Below are 24,430 nucleotides of genomic sequence, written 5' to 3'. Positions count from 1 at the left end.
TACCTAGACATTCTAGAAAGCTCAGTGGCCCCTGTATATTTTCTTCAAGATTCAAGTTTACCTCTGGTTCTGATTCCCATTAGTATTCCATCATGGGATCTCTGGGATTCCTGCCCATGGAAGCTGAAACAGGATTTACTTCTTTATTATTTTTCCTCAGAATGCTATTTGATGGAGGCCAAGGCTGGGAATGATTTTACAGTGGGGAACCAAAATGGCAACCCTTATTTCCTCTGGCTTCTGCAGACATATAGAAGTCATAAAAGACAAAAGATACCAGAAGAGGCTTTTAAAGATGAGGTTTCCAACACTTCATCACACAATTTTTGTGATACCAAACACCTGTTTCCACATGTAAGCCCTGCTGAGCATTAGACCCACCTGTCTCTAATATCTTATTGTGGATGATGTAAACCAGGTAGTCCGGAGGTTGTCCATCTTGTTTGCACATTAGAATCCCATATGGTGCTTATGAAAATCCTATTACTGAGTTTACCTAGAGTGATCAAATTCATGGAGACAGAAAGCAGAATGGTGGCTGCTAGGAGATGCAGGGAGGGGAGAACGAGAAGTTACTGCTTTATAGATTTGAGTTGCAGTTTTGGAAAATGAAAGAGTTCTGGAGATGGATGGTGGTGATGGTTTCAACCACTGTGAATGTATTTAATGCCACTGAGCTGTACACTTAAAAATGGTTAAGATGGTAAATTTTAGGCATTATCTATTTTATCTCAATTAGAAATTTGAAAACCATCCTAATGCCCTGGCCATCTTCCTGTCAAACTAAACCAGAATCTTTGGGGGGTAGTGTGCCTGATGGCAAGATTGAGAGCTGTGAGGATAATCAGAGTGCTCTCCATCTAGCAGAGACCAACAAACACTAACTCTCCTTCCGTTCTGTCCTTCAGTGTATATTTAGTGGTGGTACAGTGGGCAAGGAAGCAAATAATCTGAGATCCTGAAGTTTTTAAAGAAATTGGGAACGTTGGGGAGTAGGAAGAATGGGCCCCAAATAGACACTTAGGTTAATTAGATAATGCTGACTGCATTAATGTGTTCTTAAAGTTGGCAACTCTTTTTCATGTCCTATGATCATGTCACATGCTTCCCTCAGCTTCAGAGGTTGTTGGTGGCCCTGAATAACATCACAGAAGTTTTGAAGAATCATATTCTAAAACAGACTATGACAAAAACATGACTGAGAGACACGGAGCTTTATAGATCCAATGGACCTCAGAAATCAGGTCTTCCATTTCAACCCATTCCTTCACAGATGAGGACATCAAGAAACAGAGAAATAAACCGGATGACAGAAGGTCATTTTAAAGGGCATTGATATCCAGATAGTCCCCCAAAAGCCACTTCTGATGATTGTGATAAAGTAGGCTAACATATCCATCAATTATCTCTCGCATTTTGAAACTGACAAATTAGTGTATGCTTAACTAATAACGACCCATTCTCCCAGTAAACTATTTAAAGGGATATTATAATTTGATGAAAAAATTAATTTTACTATTGCAAATATTGAAAAGACTGGAAGAGGGAGAACGGTCCACGAGTTCTACTTAGTGGATTCTTTATTGGAAACAGTTTTGGCCAAATAAATGAGATCTGAAGCATTCACAGTGTGCCCTTTTCCAAAGGGACATACGGGTTCAAAGAGTGTGAACAGGAAAATACTGGTTATCGTAGTTCTTTAAGTAGTTCTTAAAAACACAGCCATGTTCTCTGAAAAAAAAGAGTAACCATTGGCAAATATTTTTCCTAGATTACTTCTGTTTCTAAGTAACAGTGAATCTTATAAAGAAAATGACATGTCTGCATCCAGCAATGGGCCTAGAAACATGAACTGCCTCTCAAATGTTTTTCAAAGTCAAAAAGCCCTTTGGAGCACCTCAGGTGGCTTTGCTGTTGTGAATTCAAATGCAAGATGTTGCTTTGTTGATGCGGAGAACGAAGAAGGAGTGGTCAGTCCCAGACTGCCCTCCTTCATCTTGTTTTGCGCTGAGTGCAAGAGAGTAGTAAAGAAATCATTTACAGACCCAAGCCTGCTCCAAGAAATAAGATAATGCTTGGGTTTCAAAAAATAAAAGACAGTTCTTTGACTATTCCTCTCAGGAACATGGAGTGCAAAAAAGATTATGTCATAAGAAGGGGAAATTTTTCCAACAAAAATCCTAGCTTGAGTGTTTTTAAAATTTTGCTCATTAACAAAATCCCAAATATGTATTTAATTTCTAACTTTTTAGAAAATGTTAACTTGTTTTCATGCATTTTTTTCCAGCTTTGTTGAGACACAATTGACAGATAACATGGTGTAAATTTAAGGTGCACAATATGATGATTTGATACATGTATATGCTGTGAAATGATTAACACAATAAAGTTAGCTGACACATACATCACCTCACTTTGTTACCTTTTTTGCCTGGTGAGAACTTTGAAGATCTACTCTCTCAACAACTTTTAGGTATAAAAAACAGTATTATTAACTACAGTCATCATGTCATACATTAGATCCACAGAACTTGGTTCCTTTTATTAGTAAACTGATTAATTTTTAATCTGATGAGAAAGAGCAGGCTGAATATTTCAATAATTTCTTAATGATGATATCTGTATTTTCTTCTTGTTATAAAGATTAGCAACCATGTATATAAACTATCTAGCAAATAGTAGGGACTCAGTGCCTAATCCAGAATATGGAGGAAATAAATAATTGCTGTCTTCTTTGGAGTAATTATATTCCTAAAAATTTATCTGTAAATCAAAATTCTGCATGTTGAATCAACAGTTATCCTTGCCTTACAATATGTAAATATAAATGCATTCCTTATATAAAAATAAAAATAAATGATTTAACAAACATTTGCTGAACACTTGCTGTGATCCAGAGACTGGGCTAGGCACTGGGAATATAATAATGAAGAAAACCAAGTCTATTCTTTACAGAGCTAACGCTCTTCTCATTCTGTGTATTAAATTAAAATTGTAAACATAGACACATATATGATTTTGGGTGCTGGTGAGTGCAAGGAAGTTGAAGGAAAGCATAGAGTAGTGAGGGGAGGTGAATGAAAAGCCATTTCAGAGAACATGGTGAGGAAGAGGTGTTGGGCAAAGACCCGAAGGAGGTGAAGGTTGGGGCCTGAGAAGACCTGGGTCATCTATGCTCAACACATCACGAAATATCTCTGAGCAGCGTTGAAAGGATGGAAGATACCAACCTATGGAGAACATAAATAACTAAGTGGAATCATAGAAATACAGAAGAACTAAAGGGAAAGCTGATTTAAATGTGATACCAATAGTTTATGTCTCTGCTCCAACTTAACGTATAATTGAATTTTTCACTACAGCAAGTGAAAAAAAAATAGAAAATAAGAAAAATAATCCAACAAACTAAGAAAATAGATGGATGTACAGGATGGAAATGAGGAGAATCCCCCAGATCTCTCTCCACTATTCTCTCCATCCATTGACAAGACAACGTTATCTCATTGATGCCCTTGAACACCAAAAAAATAGAATCTGCAGTGGCTTACAATTTGCCTATGTTTCCCTCATGCCTCTATCATTTGAAAAATAAGTCAATGAAAGAACTTAATAAAAAAGCAATTCTTAAGGAAAAGAACACCAAATCTATTTCCTGGTTTATATGCTATTTGGAAGTGCAATTCTTTGTATTTTCCTGTAACGAGGCAGGAGGCTCTGATGTCACTGAAACTGACCAATGGAAAAACTAAAGCTTGCTGCAGCATTTTAATAGGTATAAATAAGATTATCAATTTATAACTATTAAAGGAAGAGAGTTGAATGCGGAAATGAGTAGAAATGAGCAGCAGTTTATCAAGAGACTTGGGTTATGGATTTTTTCCACTTCCCATTGATTATGCAATTTTTCTTTATGTACCCCAGTTTTTCCTTCCATCTGATGAGACGTAATTCCATTTGAACATCCCTTAACTGCATAAAGTGTATTTATGTGAGATCCTTGGAGAGAAATGTGCTAAGACACAGGAACAAAAGTTATTAGCTTGAATGGTGATCTATAAATATCAATAATGTAAATTAAATATTTAGTTTTTATGTCAGAACTATCAGTCTTCCAATGCCCAAACTCCCTTTTGAGCATAGGTCATGTTTTAAGAAAAGTTGATAATCTGTTCTGTGGCCAGTGGGGGTTAACTTAATTAGTTTAGCAGGGGAGTAATGAGGCTGTGATCGTATATCCTGAGGGACAGGCTTGTGAGTTTCAATTTAATCCAATTCAACAGAAAAACGTATCTGCCATGTGTTGGGCACAGTAACAAATAAAATCAAGACCTCATAATCTAACATGATAGAAACATAAATCTCACATAAATGTATGTTTGTATCATTGCAAGATGATTCGAAGGTGGTGGAAACATAAATATGTGGCATAAACACAAAGGTGATTGGAAAAGTTTAAATAACAGGATGAAGTAAGGTGGGAGTAGAGACTAATTGTCCTACAATAGAAGCCAACTGTGGGGGTGGGGGAGGGCAGAGATGATTGGGATACATTCTGTTTCACGAAAAATAAATCCTTGGGAGAACCATGGAATATTGTCAGAACTCCTCAATCTTCTGTCTCTGAGCTCCTCATCTGTTTTTGTATTCACCTGGCCCTACGTCACTTGTGGAACATATGCTAACTGAGAATAGGTGTCGCAGGCAGTGTAGGTGTGGCAGGAGGGCAAACCATACTCAGCTAAGACTATCACTAAGAATTTAAAGCAGAAGGACAGAACAAGGAGGGCAGCAGTTGACACTCTGAAGAGGAAGGAATTTTAGAATAGATACTGCAGCTTATACAAATCCAGGAGCGTTGTTAACTGGGGTTCCGTCCTGAAGTTTGGTGAGAGGGGCACATATGAAAGAGAAGAGAAGAAGGCTATGGAAGCAGATGAGAAGGCCAAGTTTTAGAGAAATCAGGGAGGCCCCAATTCAATTTCAGTATCTATTAAATGTGTACAGAATTTTTTTTATTGGCACCTAAGCTAACATTTGTTGCCAATCTTCCTGTTCTGTTTTCTCTTCTTCTTCTCCCCAAAGCTCCCCCAGTACATAGTTGTATATTCTAATTGTAGGTCCTTCTTGTTGTGCTAGATACAGAATTTTTTAAAGGATAGACCTCAAGCTGCGAAATATATATAAATAATAATATACAGATAACCTATAACACATGACAATATATATAAAATAGATATATTTTCAGAAATATATATAACGTATAATATTTTTGTAATATATAAAAACCCCATCACATCCGGCAGTGTGTAGTACCGCTGTTGCTAGTCTATAATCCTTTGTGCAAATTAGATGTGACCTCCTCTCACAGTAATAAATTAGAACAAGGTTTCCCCTCTGAATGAGTAGGAGTAACCCCGTGCTAAGGCGCATGGCTTGGAACGCTGGGCTCAAGGCTGGATTTCAGCCATATCTTAACTCCTCACATGGCTACTTTGTGATGGCCACAAACTGCACGTCCCTATCCAGTGGGCCTGCATCATACGTGTGAAAAAATTTAGCCATTATAATTTTCCTTATTACAAATCATTTAGGTCAACAGGGGCTTTGAGGAGAATAAGACACAGTTTCAAATCCCAGCTCTAACCATGACAAGATACACTATCTTGTCATGTTAACATTCTGAACTTCAACAGCTATATTTGCAAAACGGGGGATAATTATATCCGCCTGTACATGGGGTACATATCCTGCCAGCACAGGAAACAGATGAATAATAGATGCCAGGACCCATCTGTCCGTACTCCAGCCCCATTCCTTGTATATTGGTATCTGAATCTTTCCATCAATCTTTTCATAAATATTCAGTTCTAGTGAATGTAGTTTGTCTTTTAGAGGGTGATCAATGGTGAGGAAAACTGTCCCCAAATTGATCTGAATTCAAATAAGAAAGCTTTGCATTTTAGGCTTCTTGTATTTAGAATTCTTTACAGATAACACTGGAATTAATGTTTAGATTGCCTATGGAAAAAAAGATTTCCAAAGAAACAAGAATCATAGAATAAATAAAATCAGATGAGGAATATTTTACCAACTTAATAAAGTGAGCTCTTTTCAAAGAAAAACAGCGCCAAATTACATATAATTACAGTGCTAAGTACAAATGAATTCCATCCACTCATCGTGACAATGTTGGTCATTAGTTTGGATTATATGTTAGTCATTAGTTTTGATTATAAGAATTTAGAAAGAACTGAATTGCCTTTCATTAAAAACAGTCTCAAAAGTACTTTCAACAATTAAGAATATCCTCCCTCTGTTTAAAACACCAACATTCATAGTGAGTTTGTTATATGCTGGGCACATCCCCATGTCATTTCACTAAATGGTCATGAGGTTTCTTTACATGGCTGTGATCTACCAGTTTGCATTTGAACACACATGGATTCTCCTGTCACATGAGTGGAGGAAGTCAAACAACAAATAGATCTTGCACATCTGATGACCATCATCACTGCACAGTCCCGAACAAGCAATAGAGATGACCTTAAATTTTAATTTAGTTGCAACATAGCAAATATCTCAGTCGCCTGTTTCTTTCCTTATATGCTCTTTCTCCTCATAACTCCAACAAGAATAATCTCCAGTTAGAATCACCCTCCTGATAGCTTTCCATTCTGGCCCTATCCTGCTTTCTCCTTTCTCCTTCTCCACAGAGCACTTTTCAAAAAAATCACTTGAATGAGAATCCCCTTCTCAGACTCTGCTTCAAAGGAACTCGACCTAAAATGTTAACTCCCTAATGTGTACCCCAAATTGGTGATATTTAACTTACAACCATTTTGACTTCCTACTCCATTTGAACCACGACAGACACTACTAGGGAGTGAAAAGTATTTCAGGATCACACCTGCACTTCTGTTTCCTTTTCATGTAAAACAAGGTATCATTTTACTGTCGTCATTCCAGCCATCCTACAGAGAATTTCATTCTTTCTCTACCCTTTTCCACATTACTGTTGCTGCTCTAGTTTCACTGAGTAACCCTCTTTCTTCTTCCCCCAATAGTATCACTACTTTCTTTCAATTTGCAGCTCATTTTAGCAGCCTAAACTCTCTACACATCTCTTTGTTGTTTCTCTCTCAAAAATGGTGAGATTAAAAGAAGGAAAAACACATTTCTTGCTCATTTATATTTTTATTTTGCAGCTTATTCTTAACATGAGTGTCCATCTGGTAAATTGGCAAATGGTGTTTCTTGAACTAATTGAAAGGAATGTAAAAATCCAAAGAAACAGCACTGTTATAATCACTCCTACATTCATAATGTAACAACTGGAAGGCAGTCTTTAGCTCATCACGATCCTAGTAAAAAGAATCATAACACTTTCTGAAATAATTGTATTGACTGCCATTTACATTCATCATTATAAAACTTTATCTAATGAAGTAATTATGAGGCTATAGTTAAGTTTTTGCCCCATCTATTTTTTTAAACATTAACCAAAATGCATTAGAATATGGAAATGGTTAAAAACAGGAAAAAAAAAAAAAAAGCCCTGGAGTTAAATTTTTATTATTGGCTCATACAGTGAAAGGCATCAACTCTAGAGAATCTGGAATTTTTGAGCACAATATGTTTTAGATTTCTACAAATAATCTAGCTGCATAAAATTGAGAAGCTGTATCTTCAAATCAAAAGGACAAAAGAGTTAAAAATGACCAGCTGAAATTATATATGTGTTAGACAATCACAAGCATTTCAAATAATTACTTTATCTCCTACCTGAAGTCGGAACCTGTCCTTCTGCCGTTTTCTGGAACCCCAGGATCTGGACACATGTCGGAAACCAAAGCAACACCTCCTTGACTCACTATAATAGAGAGAAACATTATTATAATCTTGTGCGACTTTTGCAGGAATAGCCAGAGAATCAATTTATTCAGGCAGATTTGCTTCTTAAATTATGATGACTTAAAATGCGATTTCTTTAAGAAAGAAGACAGTTTAGGTACATTAAAATAAATCTTTATTCTTATTTCTGAAAAGCAAAGACTTCTTAGCCAGTGAAAGTATGCCAATGTTCTTTGGTTCGAACCCTTCTTCTATTGAAGAGATCAAAATTTAATTTAAAAAACTTACTTGCTTATTATGATCAACTTTATGAAAGATTACAATTAGTAGAATGGTGGGAGAAAAGCGTAGCATGGCCTACGTTTATACAAGAGAAAGGCCTCATTCATTCACCATGGATTACAATGGAGATGTCATCTATTAAGATCTATCCAAGAGATATTTTAAATAAAATCATCTGTTAGATTTTAAACATTGAACAGGTTTATCACTGAACTAAAAAAAGTGCCAGTCTTCTTGTACAGATGTGCTGATTTATTTCCCGAATCTGTTCCATGAAGAGCCTTTCCTCCTGTTGAAATGTTGTACAATCACAGAATAGTTTTTAAAGGACGCATTTGCTTAGTGGATAGAGTAGTTCCCACTCCAACATCCATTCCATTCTATCTAATTTGTTTAAGTCAACCAAGGGAATTCCCTCTTTTTCTCCAGAAATTTGTTTAGGGGCCAGCCCTGTGGCCGAGTGGTTAAGTTCACGTGGTGGCCTAGGGTTTCACTGGTTCGGATCCTGGGCGGGGATGTGGCGCCACTCATCAGGCCACGTTGAGGCAGCGTCCCACATGCCACAACTAGAAGGACCCACAACTAAAATATATAACTATGTACTGGGGGGATTTGGGGAGAAAAAGCAGAAAGAAAAAAAAATAGATTGGCAAAAGTTGTTAGTTCAGGTGCCAATCTTTAAAAAAAATTGTTCAACAGTAGGCTTGTGGCCCGATTCAGTTCAACAAGACATGAGGGTATGTCTGTAGAAGTTCTTCTGGGAAGACATTCATTGAGCTAATAGAGACCATCTAGTTTTTAGTCTGGATCTTACTGTGTCTGGATTTTGAGCTTGGAACTGTTGGTACCATCTTGCTGCACTCAAAGGATGGAGGCAACAGCATGGATGGAATAGAAGAAATATAACAAGAACCAGGACTCTCAATATCATGGTTAAGCCAGAAAATTGACCAACTCAGAAACCTACTGTGTCTTTGAATATCCTGTTGGATAGTTCATATGTTTCCTACAGTTTAAGCTCATTTAAATAGATGCAGCTGAAAACATGCTTACAAATATATATTTTCACATACTTTAGATGATTCCATAAGAAGAAAAAGTATTTGTCTGGGTAGATATTGAACTCCTTAAGCATATTATTAAAAGTTTGCACAAGAAAGCACCAATAATTATAGCAAGATTTATTTTTCATTGCTAAATTAGGATGGAATTGGGATATGGATATAACCTTTCACTAACTTCAAATCTTGCTAGAATATATTTAATGAATTTATTGGAAACATTTACTTCATCATTCCAAATTGATTCATCTATATTTCTCACAAGTTTTTGTTATTTTTAAATCATCTAAAAAGTAATTTGCTATACAGTGTGAGAAATGGATTAGACTCTAAAATTTTCTTTCCTAAATATTTAGCTTTCTCAATATCATTTTAAAGTAATTCAGCTAGTTGGGCAATGATAATAAGATGGTGGAATAGAAAGCCCCAGGCCCTCATTTCTCCATGGAAACACCAAAAAAAAAAAAACCTACAGATGGACTAAAATAATTTTTAGCAGCTCTGGAAACTAGTCAAAGATCTACAGCAACCAAGTAAATGCCCGATGAAGGAAAAGCCACATTCACAATGGTAGGAAATTTCACAGGATTTTTACTTGCCCCTTACACCTTCCCCAACATGGCACAATACAGTCGAGAGGAAGTGGCCTAATTCCTGATTCCCTCCCTGAGGATGGAGGAGCAAAGAGCAAATTGTTTACAATGTTCTGGCCTGCGGGCTGCTTGAGAGACTAGTTTTTGTTTTTCCTGACTTGGAGCTCAGATGGGAATGACAGCTGGAGCCATGGAAGGCATGGAAGGCAATGGCACACACTGCTGCGTTTAGAAATTGCACAGGGACTCAGCCACGTGGGGACCTGGGACAAGAAAATATAGGCAGAGGAATACAATAAAACATCCAAGACCCTGAGAAGAAGCTCAAGTGAGTCTCTTGAAGAAATTAAGATATTTTAAAGCAGCTTGGGGGTGGGGAAGCACACACGCAGACCCAGGCAGGACACAGGCCCAGGAAAGACCTGCAAGACCTAAGTTTTCACGTCATTCTGGTCTCAAGGCTCAGCAGTCCACTAACTAATAAAGGTTATCTGCACCACTCTACAGAGACTGGGAGAGGCGGCTGTTTCTTTCAAACCTCCAATTTATAACAAAGATCAAAAGGCATACAAAAATAGGCAAAGATGGCCTATTCAAAGAAGTAAAATTAACCTCCAGGAATAGTCCCTGAAGAAACATGTGTTGGACTTACTCGACCAACACTTCAAAGCAACTGTCTTAAATTTGAATTTAAATAAATAATGTCTGAACGCTTCTTAAATTTAAGGAAAGACATAGATATACAAATCCAAGGAGCTCAACGCACTCCAAGAAACTCGAGGGGCCCCACAATGAGACACATAATCAAACTGTTGAAAGACAGACAAAGAAAGAATCTGGAAAACAGAAAGTGCAAAGTAACTCATCACAAACAAGAGATCCCCAATAAAACTCTCAGTAGATTTCTCAGTAGAAACCTTGAAGGCCAGAAGGCGATGGGGAAAAATATTTAAGGGCTGAAAGATGATTTCTACATCATTTAAAAGACAAATGCATAAAAATAATTATAAATCTACATTAATAGGTACACAACATATGGAGATGTAATTTATGACATCAATAGCTCAAAGTAGGGGGTGGGGTTATAAAGGAGTAAGTTTTTTGTATGTTATTTAAGTTAAGTCGGTCTCAATTTAAGATATATTGTCATAACTTTAGGATCTTATGTGTAATCTCCATGGCAACCACAAAGAAAATATCTATGGAATATACACAAAAGGAAACGAGAAAGGAACCACCCTATGTTACTACAAAAAATCACCTAAACACAAAGAGAGATAATAATGGTGGAAATGAGGTACAAAAAAGCTATAAGACATACAGAAGAAAACAAAATGGTAAAAATGAGTGCTTCCCTATCAGTAATTCCTTTAAATGGCAATGGAATCAGCTCCATGTATAGGCTGAACTGTGTCCCCCAAAAATTATTATGCTGGAGCCCTAACCCTGCAGTACCTCTGAATATGGCTGCATTTGGAGACAGGGCCTTTGAAGGGGTGATTGAGTTAAAATGAAGTCATTAGGGTGAGCCCCAATCCAATATGGCGGCTGACCTTGTAAGAAGAGGAGACTAGGACACAGACACATACAGGTGGAAGACCAAGGGAAGACACAGGGAGAATACAGCCATCAACAAGCTAAGGAGAGAGGCCTCAGAAGAACAACCCCACCAAATCCTTGGTCTCAGATTTCCAGCCTCCAGAATTGTGGGAAAATAAATTTCTGTTGTCTAAGCCAGCCAGTGTGTGGCACTTTGTTATGGCGGCTCTAACACACTAATATGCTCCCCAATCAAAAGACATAGATTGGCAGAATGGATTTAAAAAACAAACCAAACAACAACAACAACAAAAAACAGTCTACAATTACATGTTCTCTACAGAGCCAGAAAGTAGAATCGTGGTCACCTGAAGCTGGCAGAGAAAGGCCTGGGGAATTATTGTTTCACAGCCATAGAGTTTCAGTAGGGGAAGATGAAATTTTTCCGGATGGATGGTGATGATAGATGCACGACAATGTGAATGCACTTAATGCCACAAAACTGTATAGTTAAAAATGGTTAAAATGGTAAGTTTTTTGTATCTTACCACTGTGTGTGTGTGTGTGTATTCCAACAAGTCCTAAATCTGTGAACTACCAGCACATCAACTTTCATCAATCTGACAGTTCTACTACTTTTTTCCCCAACCTCATGGTTTCATAGTCTGTATCACATGCCAGGGCAGGGTTCTCAATCAGTAGGCAGTGGTCTTCTAAAGTCTATAAAATTTATTTCCTAAATAGATTCTAGTTTTAATCATCTCAAACCCCAATGCAGGATATTACTTCCACCATATTTTTTTCTGCCATCACCAGTTATAAGTCTCCTATATCCCCTCAAGCAGAATAGTGATTTCTCTGCCAAATCAAGATGAATGGCTGTCACTGTTTTTATCAGAAGTAGTCTACTCCTGGGGGCTGGCCCCATGGCCGAGTGGTTGGGTTTGCATGCTCTGCTTCAGCAGCCTGGGGTTTGTCGGTTCAGATCCTGGGTGTGGACCTACACACCGATTATCAAGCTGTGCTGTGGCAACGTTCCACATGGAAGAACTAGAATGACCTACGACTAGAATATCCAACTATGTACTGGGGCTTTAGGGAGAAAAAAAAAAAAAGAGGAAGATTGGCACAGATGTTAGCTCAGGGCCAATCTTCCTCATCAAAAAGCACTAAAAAAAAAGAAGTCCTCTACTCTAGTATGGTTATTTCATTATTCTACAGTACAAAACTGGTCTAAAACACAATATAAAGGCTTAGAAAGGTCTACTTCTATTTCGTCTTTTCTATTTTTCTCACATGGAATAGTAATAAAAAGAAATAGGAGAGATTGGAGGTACCCATCCAAGTCATATCAAAACACTCTGGATCTTTTCTGTGTGTCTGTGTGTGTGTGAGAGAGAGAGAGAGAGAGAGGAAGATTGGTCCTGGGCTGACATCTGTTGCCAATCTTCCTCTTTTTGCTTGAGGAAGATTGTCACTGAGCTAACATCTGTGCCAATGTTCCTCTATTTTGTATGTGGGATGCCACCACAGTGTGGCCTGATGAGTGTTGTGTAGGTTGGCCGCAGGACGAACCTGCAAACCCTGGGCTGCCGAAGTGGAGCACACGACCTCAACCACTACAGCACCAGGCAGCCCTGGGTCCTTTTTAAACACAAGGTTGAAGTTGCTTATCGATTCAAGAAAGAGTACTTAATTGGAATTCTGTGAGGACACAGAATGGATTAGACAAGCCTGAATGGGTTGCAGATGGCAGAAGATAACAGAAAAGTGATGAAAGACTAAATGTAAAATATGGCTGATTTTCTGAAACAGAGATTTCCTTGTAATAAGATAATGATGGAAAAAAACACAGTGACAAACAGGTTATGTAGAAGTAAACAATAAGCTCGATAAATCCCAACTATCTATTCCATCAGCATCATGAGCAATTAATTTCCCTGAACACTTTAGCTTCAAAGTTAGAAAGAGTGAGATCAATCTGCCTCATGCAGGATTCCAAGTGCCTCAAAGAGACATTTTCAAGAGAGGAATTACCGGACTTAATATCATTTTAACTCTAATTTTGTTGAATTATATCTTTTCAAATCGCACAGGATGCATGTCATAGATATTAATAAATATCTTAAACTTCAGTCAAAACCTTGGAGATGAAAATCAGAACTGGAAATGTTCAATAGGTAGATTCATCACCCATCATTAACTAACACGAAAGCAAGATGCAAAACTATGCAAGTGGATAGACAGATATAAATTAGACAGTTTGTAAATGACTTTAATAAATTTTGATTTAAAATGTGCAAATTATATTCATGTTCAATATATGAATTGATATATATTGATTGACTTTTTCAAAGCATGTTGATTCACAATATCTCATTACATCCTCATGAGATTTGTATGGGGTACGCAGAGCAGTAAGGAATATACTTCTCCCATCAAATTATCCTGCTCTTTGAGGACATGTCTTGTGACTGTCAATTAAAACCCAACATGAATTTATTTGGAGCAAACTATACAGCTGGACTAGTGCTACAGTGAGGGAAACAATGAACACAAAAGAAGTATAAACAACTACTTCTGTGATAACGGAGATGATAGACGAACAAATTTGTGGAGGCAAGATTTACATTAGTGAAATAATCAGAATTAATTAGAAATGAAGTGCTAACTAAGAATAACAACGAAGACATAAAATTAAACATACAATATTTGCTAGAAACCTCAAGTGTCACTTACATATGGTCTTAAATTGAATCTATATCACCTTTCCATGAGGTGATAATATTAAACCCATTTTACAGGAAAGAAAACTGAGGCTAGAGTTATGACCCAATTGATTCCAAAATCCAGGTTCCTTTCTCTACACTTGCTGCAATGTGCTAATGAGATATTTTATATTAAAACTTTGTCAATTAAAGTGAGGCTTTGAAGACATAATTTTAAAAAATTTCTTAATAATAAAATTTCTTTTATAATAAAAAAGACACTGAGCACCAAAAAGTGAAGGTAAAAGGTGTTCCGTCTATATTCCGAATCAAACATACCCATGGGGAGCCATGTGGTTCAACCCATGAGTCTTTAGTTCAAATATCATCTGGCAGCAATTTTCCTGCAGCGAAAAGACCAGATTCATTCCACATGAGGCCACAAGCCACCTCCAGGCACTAGAACTATGGGTTGGCTTGCATATTAAATCTTCATGTATGATGCCATTTTCTTGAGTTAAAATCCAGTTTGCATACCTTTGGAATAAATAATCCAAATAAGAGCCATTTAAATAAACTCATACTTTTGGGTGAAATTGCTCCTGTGGTTTCTTATAGCATACTTTTATTGTTGATACTTTTTTCTTTAGAGACCTGAAGACACGGATCAACCTTGAGATTAATTCTAACCACTTCAAGCCTTCCGAGAGGTGACATATGTTTCTAGCTGCATAACAATCAGGAACATTGTTATAGAGAACACTTTCTGGTTGAAATTCCTTAGCAGCAATCTCTCCACTCTGTTGATGACCTTTAGATGACAGACACTCCACTCTAGGTATGTGTGCTTGGGGGTTACTGTAGACTTCAGACTTCTCTGCTACGATCAGTCTGAAATAAGTCAACACTGACATTTGTTCCTTCAACATTTGATAGACTCAGTCTTTCGTCACTGAAATGAAAAGCAATACCTACTTTTTAATGCATTTCCCCTTTTTGATTTGCAAAAGGTTTTATCCCAGCAAGAGTATCCATATTACTCCTCCCTCAAAAACCTTAATACTATGATTAATATATCAATAAATCAAATTGATTTGGTCACTCCTAAAATTCTCATTTTCTCAGAATATTTGCATGTGTAATTTCACTCTGTGTATCAGTCAGACATTTTGCAAATGAGTAATCAAGAAAGGGCACTGAGTTTGTGAATTTTATAAAAACATTTCTTGCAGCATGTTGATGTCCATTTTGAAAATACTGCAAGATTTACTACAATAGCTGCAAGATACCTGCGAGGGGTAATAATTAGCACACAATGATATAACATGTGCATATGCTTCTATTTTATAAATTATAAATTATGAAGCTACATCTCCTTAAAGAAATAATGGCTATCACTTCCAGTAGTCCTGAGTTCACAGATATTAAAAGTCACTGAAAAGACTCTGGAGATTACTTAAAGTCATGCTATGATTTTTATTTACGTGGTCTCCACTGAACGTATCAGATTGCTTTTCTTCTGTTTCTAATCATCATATGTTATAAATCTGTAATTATGAAAGGGTAAGAATCTAATATTAATAAATATTCTATTTATTTCTACAAATATGTGTAAAACTTAACTTGTGTAAGGAGTTACAAGATATTAACATAATCAAGGAGGGGGAATCATGGCATGTGCTGTATGTGGCAGGCACTCTTACGTATATTACCTAATTTAGCCCTTACAAAATCTCTGTAAGGGAATGATTATTTGTCCTGTTTGAGAAACGAGGAAAGTGGAGTTTGGGGGTTCGTTAGCATACCCTATTGATTTAGCTGATAAGTACATCAGGGCTTCTGATTTCAAGCCCATATATTCTTACTCCATTAATTCACTTTTTTTCACTCTCAGCCAAGAGAGGAGCTTTCAAGGAGAAAATATTCGTTTAGGCACAAAAGGTTTTTAAAAATGTACAAAACTTATTTGCACTTCACACATATTTGAACTTATCAACATTATACTTCAGGTGTTAATGCCCATGTAAATGATCCTAAAGGTCCATGTGATAAAAAGCCGATTATAAAACAGAGTATGTGATACAGAGTTGTTTTTGTAAAAGTAAAATAGAAAAAAGAATGGAAAGGTTGATGCATATACTCCCTTAGTACCTAACTTAATTTGCTGACTTACACACCACCCTAGTCATCAAATGTCTACCATTATAACTTAAGGGTGATATTAAGTCGTGCGTGTAAGTTTAAGTGGTGGTGGTATTTTTTATTATTATTATCTTTTGTCTTATTATAACGCTCTACAATGAAATTAGGTTCTTTCCTTGAAGAGAAAAAAATATGTAACAGTGAAGCAAAGATCTCACTCTCCATGTCTTCTAGCCCACACATCTTTCTCTGGGAAACTTCCATGAACAACGTACAGCCATGACCTTACTCACCTTCCTTGTCCACGAGAGTGGGCCAAGGTGGGCACCTGGCCCAAATCAGGCCATGCTTCCATGAACACAACTATGGATTTGAATTTTAAAAATTCATCTGGGCCCTTAATATTTAACTTTTTGAGATCGTTAGTTATGATGTACAAAAGATAGGAGGCAGTAAGTCATGAAAGCTGTGACTGAAAGGATGCCATGAGGGAGACTGCAGGCATTGGGTGTTATAGCAAGCTCAAAGATGAGTAGGAGTGACAGAAGCTTCGAGGGAGAGCAGCTCTACACAGAGGGGTGGGCGCTCACACTTGCTGGTACCTAGAGAAGGATGGAGCAGCCTTGCAGAAAGAAGCCCACACACGTCTGTAGATCACATCTTAGCTCTTGAGGGGAACACTAAGAAAGTCACCAGCCTCTAGAGCCAACTTACTCGTGACTTCTCAGTTTGAGGGTATGTGTGTCCTCACAAGAACACTCGTTTCTTTAAGTGATTCTGTTAACTAAAAGAAGCTTAGTTTGCTTTTTTAAAGCTATTATAAATTTAAAAAGGTGACCAAAATCCTGAATGCTAACAACATCAGATGCTGGGGAGGATGCGGAGCGACAGGAAAATGCTCCCTCACTGATGGTGGGAAGACAAGATTGTATGGCCATTTTGGATGAAAGTTGGGTGGTTTCTTACAAAACTAAACATACTCTTACAATGGGATGTAGCAATGAGACTCCTTGGTATTTACCCAAAGGAGCTGAAAACTTATGTCCACACAAAAACCTACACACGGATGTTTATAGTAGTTTTTATTCCTAACAGCCAAAACTTGGAAACAACCGAGATATCCTTCAGTAGGTAAAAGGATGAACTGTGGTCCATCCAGACAACAAATACTTTTCAGTGATAAAAAGAAATAAAAGCCATGAAAAGATATGGAGGAACCTTAAATGCATATTGCTGAGTGAAAGAAGCCACTCTGAAAAGGCCACGTACCAGTAGTGTGATTCTAACTATATGACATTCTGGAAAAGGCAAAACTATGGAGGCAGTAAAAAGGCCAGTGGCTGCCAGGGATGGGAGGAGGAAAGGGTGAATAGGTGGCGCACAGAGAATTTTTAGGAAAGTGAAAATTCTCTGTATGTTTCTGTAACGATGGATACACATCATTATATATTTGTCCAAAGCCACAGAATGTTCAACCCGAAGAATGAAACGTAATGTAAACTGTGGACTCTGGGTGACAATGATGTGTCAATGTGGGTTCATTGACTGCAACAAATGTACTATCTGGTGGGGATGTTGATAATGGGGGAGGCTGCACATGTGTGGGGCAGGGAGTATATGAGAAATGTCTGTACCTTCCCCTCAATTTTGTTGTGAACCTAAAATTGCTATGGAAAATAGTCTTTTAGAAAATAATAAAAGAAAGGGAAAAAAGAAGAAAGAAAGAAGAAAAGGAGGGATGATCAGAAGGAAAAGAGGAAAAGGGAGAGAATGAAGGAAGGAAGGAGGGAAGAGTAAAGGAAAGAGAAAAAAGAACTCGAACCTTTGCTTGAAGGTCTGGAGTGCCTGAGGGATGGATGAAGCTGGCTCTGCAGAGAGGAGCGGAGGGGCTGCTGGAGAGGCGGGCACCCCAGGTGAGGGAGCAGCTGAGCAAAGGCGCGGAGGTCAGAATGGATACGAAGTGTGCACAGAGCCAGGAGCAACTGCTTATAAAGGGGGACTTGTCCCGAGAAACACGGACATCCCAGGTTAGGTAGAGTCCAAAGTCAAACCACAAAGACTCTTAGAATGAAATTCTTAATGAGAAGCAGAGTCTTACTTCCTTCTTATACATTCTTCCACTTACGCATTCCACACGACTTTCAGATATGTTCTCCTTCATTATGTATGTGTGTGTGTGTCTGTTTAGTTACGTAGAGTTAAAGTTTAAAACTTAAAATATGAACCACATATATATAATCAAATATAATTATTATGAAATATTTTCTTTGACCTTTGAATTGGATTTTTCATTGTTTTTAATGGTACCTACCATGGAGTACGCTTAATCAACATTTTTATGTTTCCTTACAAAATCAAACTTTCGTAGATGGAGAAAAGGTTAGCATTTAAGCTAATTTGGGGACATCTTTCACACTGAAAGGATAAAACATAGTTCCTGATAAATAAGGGAAAGTAATTAGGGATCTTTATTATAGGATATAAACTGAAAAATGAAATAGAAGGCTTGTGTTAGAAACATCACAGAAACTCAGTGATAAAAAAAATTAAAGGATAGAGTCCAAGTCCTTTATTTTTCAGTTCTGGAGACTGAAGTCCAGAAGGGTAAAGTCATTGGCAGAACTGGGATTAAACAGACGCTTCTAACGGCTGCAGGACCTGGGCAAGCTTGTTGTTCAACCTTTATGAGACTGCATTTTCTCCTCTGAAATATCTACCATGCAACATTACTGTGAAGATTTAATGACTCAGTGTATGCCACTAGCCTAGCATTGCTCAATAAAGAGAATATTACTGTAAGTATTTTCTCCTCTCCTTTTTCTCCTGTAAACACCTTGGGCTAAATTATTTCAGTATTTGCTCTCAACTCCAATATTCCATGAGTCTGTCTCTATGATTCTTATCCTCAGGGAAATTTCATCGAGGGATGTTATAACACACAAGTTTACTTTATAAAAGGTTAGGGAAATGGAAAATACCCCAGGATAGACACAGAAAGAATACCAGTAAAATAACATTATATTGAAAGCAACATGCACTTTTCATAAAGTAAAAATAGAAAGATTACTTATATAGTGTAAGCAAAAGCTGAGAGCTGTAACTTTAGAATTGTCATTTAGAAACACAGAATTTAGAATCTCATAATTCAAACAAAACCAGTTGTACAGAAAATCATGCCTTTCAACTTAGAAGTAAGTGGATTTGAAATTTTGTTTTCACAGTATTTGTACTTGTTTCCTATAGTGTTATTGTGTTATGCTTAAAAGCCGGCAAGAGACGTTAATATATTTTTTGAACAGACTAGGCATTTTTATTCACAAGAAGAAAACAATTTAAGTGACTGTTTTTCTGATATGTTAGAGTAATCAAAATCACCACAGGAATAACACTTGAAAATAGAAATAGCAAATTCATTGTGGCCAATTCCATTTAGTTATTCAGCATCCATTCAGCAACATATTGACTGAACGCCAGGGCACAGTGGCTCTGGGTTAGCTCCTGAGGGATTTAACAAGGAGACCTGGTGGAGAACACACCAAACAACAAAAACCCGAAGCAATATGTGTTGTTACAAATTGGAATAGGGTCTATGAAGAAAAGAACAGAATACCATTGCGGAGCAACAGATAGAGTAAAGGGAGCATGAGATTTAGATTTCGGAAGGGGGTCAGGGTTGGCCTCTGAAGGGAAAAGACATGTAAGCTGAAGTTTAAAGGCTGTGTGGGAATAAACTGAGGGCAGAGTGAACATAATAGTCCCCTGACAAGTAAACAGCAAAAGCCAAGCTCCTCAGGAGGGAAAGCCTTTGGAGAAGTCACCGAACTGAAAAAAGGCTAAATTGCACGTATCACTGAGCTTGAGAGGAAGTAGGAACCGAATGGGAACCACTGCAGGTGCTTGGGCGAGAAGGTCCGATTTATCTTACATCCTTCGCTCTGGCTCCTCCGAGGACTGGGCTGGAGAAGGTCAAACACAGATGCAGACGGGGGGAAGATACTGTCGACGTAGCCCAGACAAAAGACGGTGGTCGCTTGGAGGGGCATAGGGGACCCGGAGATGGAGAGCAGCTGACAGATTTTCATTGTGTTGGAGATAAAATGGCAAAGATTCTGTGACTGGTTTGGTCATAAGGATTGAGGAAAATGGAGTTATGTGTCTGAAGCAACTAAAGAAAGAAAATTATCATTTACTGAGGTGGGGAATGCAAGAGGGGAATTGATTAAGACCAGAAGGGAAGCATCCCATTTTTAATCTGTGATATTGCAGACGCCAATAGACAGCTATGTGGACACGTGAACCAGTCTCTTGGATAGCTGTGTCTGGCTGGGGAGAGGTGATCTATTACAGAAACATGGGGTCCATTATCATATAGGTGATATTTAAGATCACGGGAATCGTTGGTGTGATCCAGAATGAGACTGGAACATTCTATCCCACCCTTGAACCACCCAAGCACGTTTCTTGGCATGTGCTGTTCCTCCTGCCTGAAATACCCATCAGCCACATCTTCAGATTATTGCCTTCTTCTCAGCATATAGAGAGCAGCCCAAATGTCACTCCCCATGGAAGCCTTCCATGAGCACCCTAGCTAAATTAGCAGCCTCTCCACACGCTTCTCTATTTTATCTTCCAGTGCTCTATTTTATCTTCCTGACAGCACTTAACACCATCAGAAGTTATATTTGTTACTGGTTTGGGACCCTTCCTATATAACGCAAGCCCTTTGGTGGCAGAGATTTGTCTGTCTTGTTCCCTGTTCCATCCCCAGAATCTGTACAAGGACTGGCACTCAGTAGGAAAACGATATACATTAGCTGATGACTGACTTTAGAAAGAACAGGAGCCATCCCACAGCTGAGTCTGGAGTGGATTGAACATTTCGAGGTCAAGAATAGGCAGATAAAAGAGCAAAGGAGCTGAGAAGGAGCAGACGGAGAGGCAGGGTGCAGTGTCAGGGGAGCTGAGATAAGAGAATTCTTCAAGATGAAAAGCACTGTGAGCAATTTGAAACTATGTTAAAAAGCCAAGTAAACAGAAGATTAAAACATATCCATTGGTTTGGCATCACTGGTGATTTTAGCAAGTTGAGTTCAGGTCAAATAATGAAAGATGGAAGTCGTCACATGGAGGAAAGGAATTTACCTGTTCAAAGAAAGTGTTCTAGGTGTAGCGCTTGAGTAAATAAAGAACTCTCAAAGGATTTATCCTGAAGTCAATTGGGATTATTCTGCCTTAGGCACTGACAAGCAAACAAGTGACCTGAAACACTTCATCTATCTTTAAAACTGGAATTCTCCCTGCTCTAAAGATAACCTAGCTTTGTCTGTGATAGACCAACAAAGGAAATGCTCCTGGAGAGTTCCCTTCCTGCACTTCTAAACTGCACCTCAGGAACCCCGAAGTTACAAATTGCACACGCGTGTGTGCACGCACACACATACACACACACACAGAACAGTGACTCTATAACCATGGGTAAATTCACCATTTATAATTATCATTTCAGAAGTAAAAATTCCACTTTAAAAAAAAAACACTTGGAAAAGTGGGTGCTTTCAAACTTGAGAGCTCTCCTTACTTAGTGAAAATCCTGTTATCTGGTACTTTTAGTTTTAAACTCTGTGCCCTGTTGCGTCCCATCACTAATTTAGTTAATAATTGCTGACGTCTTTTTTTCCATTTTTGCTCTAATTTTCTATCACTGAAGAAATTACAGACTAATAAATTCATGAAAGTAATATATAATGAACACTCTTTTACTCATAAAACTCAAACAAAACACAACTTAAAAAGGCTACATTGAGTATAATACAATGACAATGAAAAAAACATCTAAAAGTATGTTTATAATATGTAGTCTGCAGATCCCGGAGGTGGAAGGACTCAGAGATGCCCTGTGTGAAAGGTATCACCAGGAATGGCATATTTTCCTTCAGACTGACAAGTTTGTAAACTAGATGAGACACAGCGGTGAATGGCTGCTTTTTCCCCATATGACACAAATAAAATCTGGCATATGTAAATTACAAGCCTGTTCCCAATTCAGAAGTCAAAAACAAATGCAACGTAATCAAAAAATAGTAGGGAATAGTACTGATTGTTACATTCACACAAAAATCGTATTTCATTTTAACCATTTAAATAGCCATTTTAATTCTTTAAAGATATATTGATATTTCCTAATTTGAGATAAATGTTAAAGGCGTATACTTTCCAAAGTTAAGATGTAAAAATATTGTATATAAATCTGAAAACGTTAAATTACTCTTAAGTTAAAAATGAAACTGTCATGCAAAGTATTTACTATCTTTCCAGCAATCGTATATTGCATTGCTATATAATCACCAGATATTATTTCTCAAGTATCCACTTGAGGGACAGCGTGTAATCAGCTACACATTTTAAAATACAATGTGGTAAAGATCACAAGAACAGAGAAGAAACCAGATATGCTTATCTGAAAGTATTTAAAATATAAATAATTGAATTGTTCCATTTCAAGAGGGTTCAGTATGAAATACGAAAAAATAAACATAACCTTTATTTAAAACGTCCATAAATCGTTTTCACCTGGCGTTATCACCAGTGCAGTGAAAGTGAGCAAGTCTGGGTTGTCCCCACCTGCATATTAAAAGTTTGATCCTTGACCTGTTCCTGGGAGGTACACCCTAAGTCTTTGGAATGTCCTGTCTAATAGAGTGCCTTTGTATATCTAGGGGCCTTGGGACAAGGCGGAGGGTCTATGCTAACAATCCGATTCATGGTGGGAGCATTGGGCCATGTGGCTGCAGACTGAGGGAAGCCACGTGGATGATCAGTTATGCCTACATGACTGACTCTAATCAAAGCCCTGGACACCAAGGCTTGGTGAGCTTTCCTGGTTGGCAATACTCCATGCACGTTGTCACACATCATTGCTTGGAGAAGTGCTGTTGCACAACTCCACTGGCAGAAAACAACTGGAAGATTGCTCCAGGTCGCTCCTGGACTCTGCCCTGTGAGTCCCTTGACTTCTTTGACTTTAGTCTGTATCCATTTGCTGTATTAAACTGTAACCATGAGTATAACGGCTTTTCTGTGTTCTGTGAGTCCTTCCAGTGACTTATTGAACCTGAGAGTGGTCTTGGGGACCCTCCAAACTGCTTTATTAACTAAAAAAATAACAGATGTAATAACTACTCTGCTTCATTAGACCGTCTGGTTCAAATCCTGATTTAAGGCACATACTGTTTGATCACTTACCCAATGGTGATTAATTCCCTTTTTTTCCTTGTTTCTCCAAAATCTGAGGGGGAAATCTTCAGGAGTATATCTAAGATAATCAAAGCTATTTTATTTCTGTTATCAGCTGTTGAGGAGTGTGTTGAGGACTTAACACTGGCCATAGAATGTGAGAGAAGTCTTTGGGGGAAATGTTCCTTTTCTTAAAAAGAAAAATGATACAGAAACTTTCTTCCTCATCTTGGTCATTGGTGCAGGTGGAGATGTGAAGCCTGGAACAGCCTTCTCTTGCAGCTGTAATGAGATTAGCTCACTCATTGAGGGTGGCAGAGAGGAAGGCAGGGAGAGTCTACAGACAACGTTATTGGGTCCCTCAATATCTGACCTTGAAAGGACCTGACTTCCAGACTTCTAGTGCCATGTGATAACACATTTTCTCTATTGTTTAAGCTAGTTTTTGAGCTATGTGATATATTCAATTTGAAGCTATATGATCTGCAGTCAAAAGCATCCTAACACATTGTTCACTTGCTGGCTGTGTATCCTCATGGAATTTCATAGACAGTGTACGGCTAAGAGCCGTCATCTGTAAATGAGGATGGAGAGTGTTGTCGTGAGTTTTGGCATCATAAAGATCTGAATTCAAACATCACCCCACCTTACCAACCTGAACAAACTACATAATCTCTTTGAGTCTGTTTTCTAATCTTAGATAAAAGCAATGTTACTTGCCAGAACTTCAGAATTGTTCCCTGGTCTTAATATAATAAAATACATAAAAGCGTCTGATAGAAAGAATACATCAAACGGTTTGCTTTCTTCTATATCAAGATAATACTTTAGTAAAATAATGTCTGATTTCAGTTACTTATTATGGACTGGGCACCATTGTGAGCACTTTAAAATCTATGATTTAATCCTCCTAACAATCCTGTGAAATTGGATGACAAAAGAGTTTTCTTTGGCATAGAGAAGTTGTCTCTTTCTTAAGGACACACAACTAGTGAATCAAGGAGCTAGGATGTCAACCCAA

General features: G+C 37.8%; 1 protein-coding gene across 1 annotated transcript in view; it reads right to left on the bottom strand.

Moving 5' to 3' along the window:
* CSMD1 (CUB and Sushi multiple domains 1) overlaps positions 1–24,430 on the bottom strand; it is a 1,825,670-nt gene that overhangs the window by 554,273 nt on the left and 1,246,967 nt on the right. The window contains exon 8 of the mRNA XM_046648453.1: positions 7,783–7,870. Coding sequence (XP_046504409.1) covers positions 7,783–7,870 — 88 coding nt within the window. The remainder of the gene's footprint in view (positions 1–7,782; positions 7,871–24,430) is intronic.

This window comes from Equus quagga, chromosome 22, assembly GCF_021613505.1.
Source record: "Equus quagga isolate Etosha38 chromosome 22, UCLA_HA_Equagga_1.0, whole genome shotgun sequence".
NCBI lineage: Eukaryota > Metazoa > Chordata > Mammalia > Perissodactyla > Equidae > Equus > Equus quagga.
This window is presented reverse-complemented; position numbering and strand designations above follow the sequence as displayed.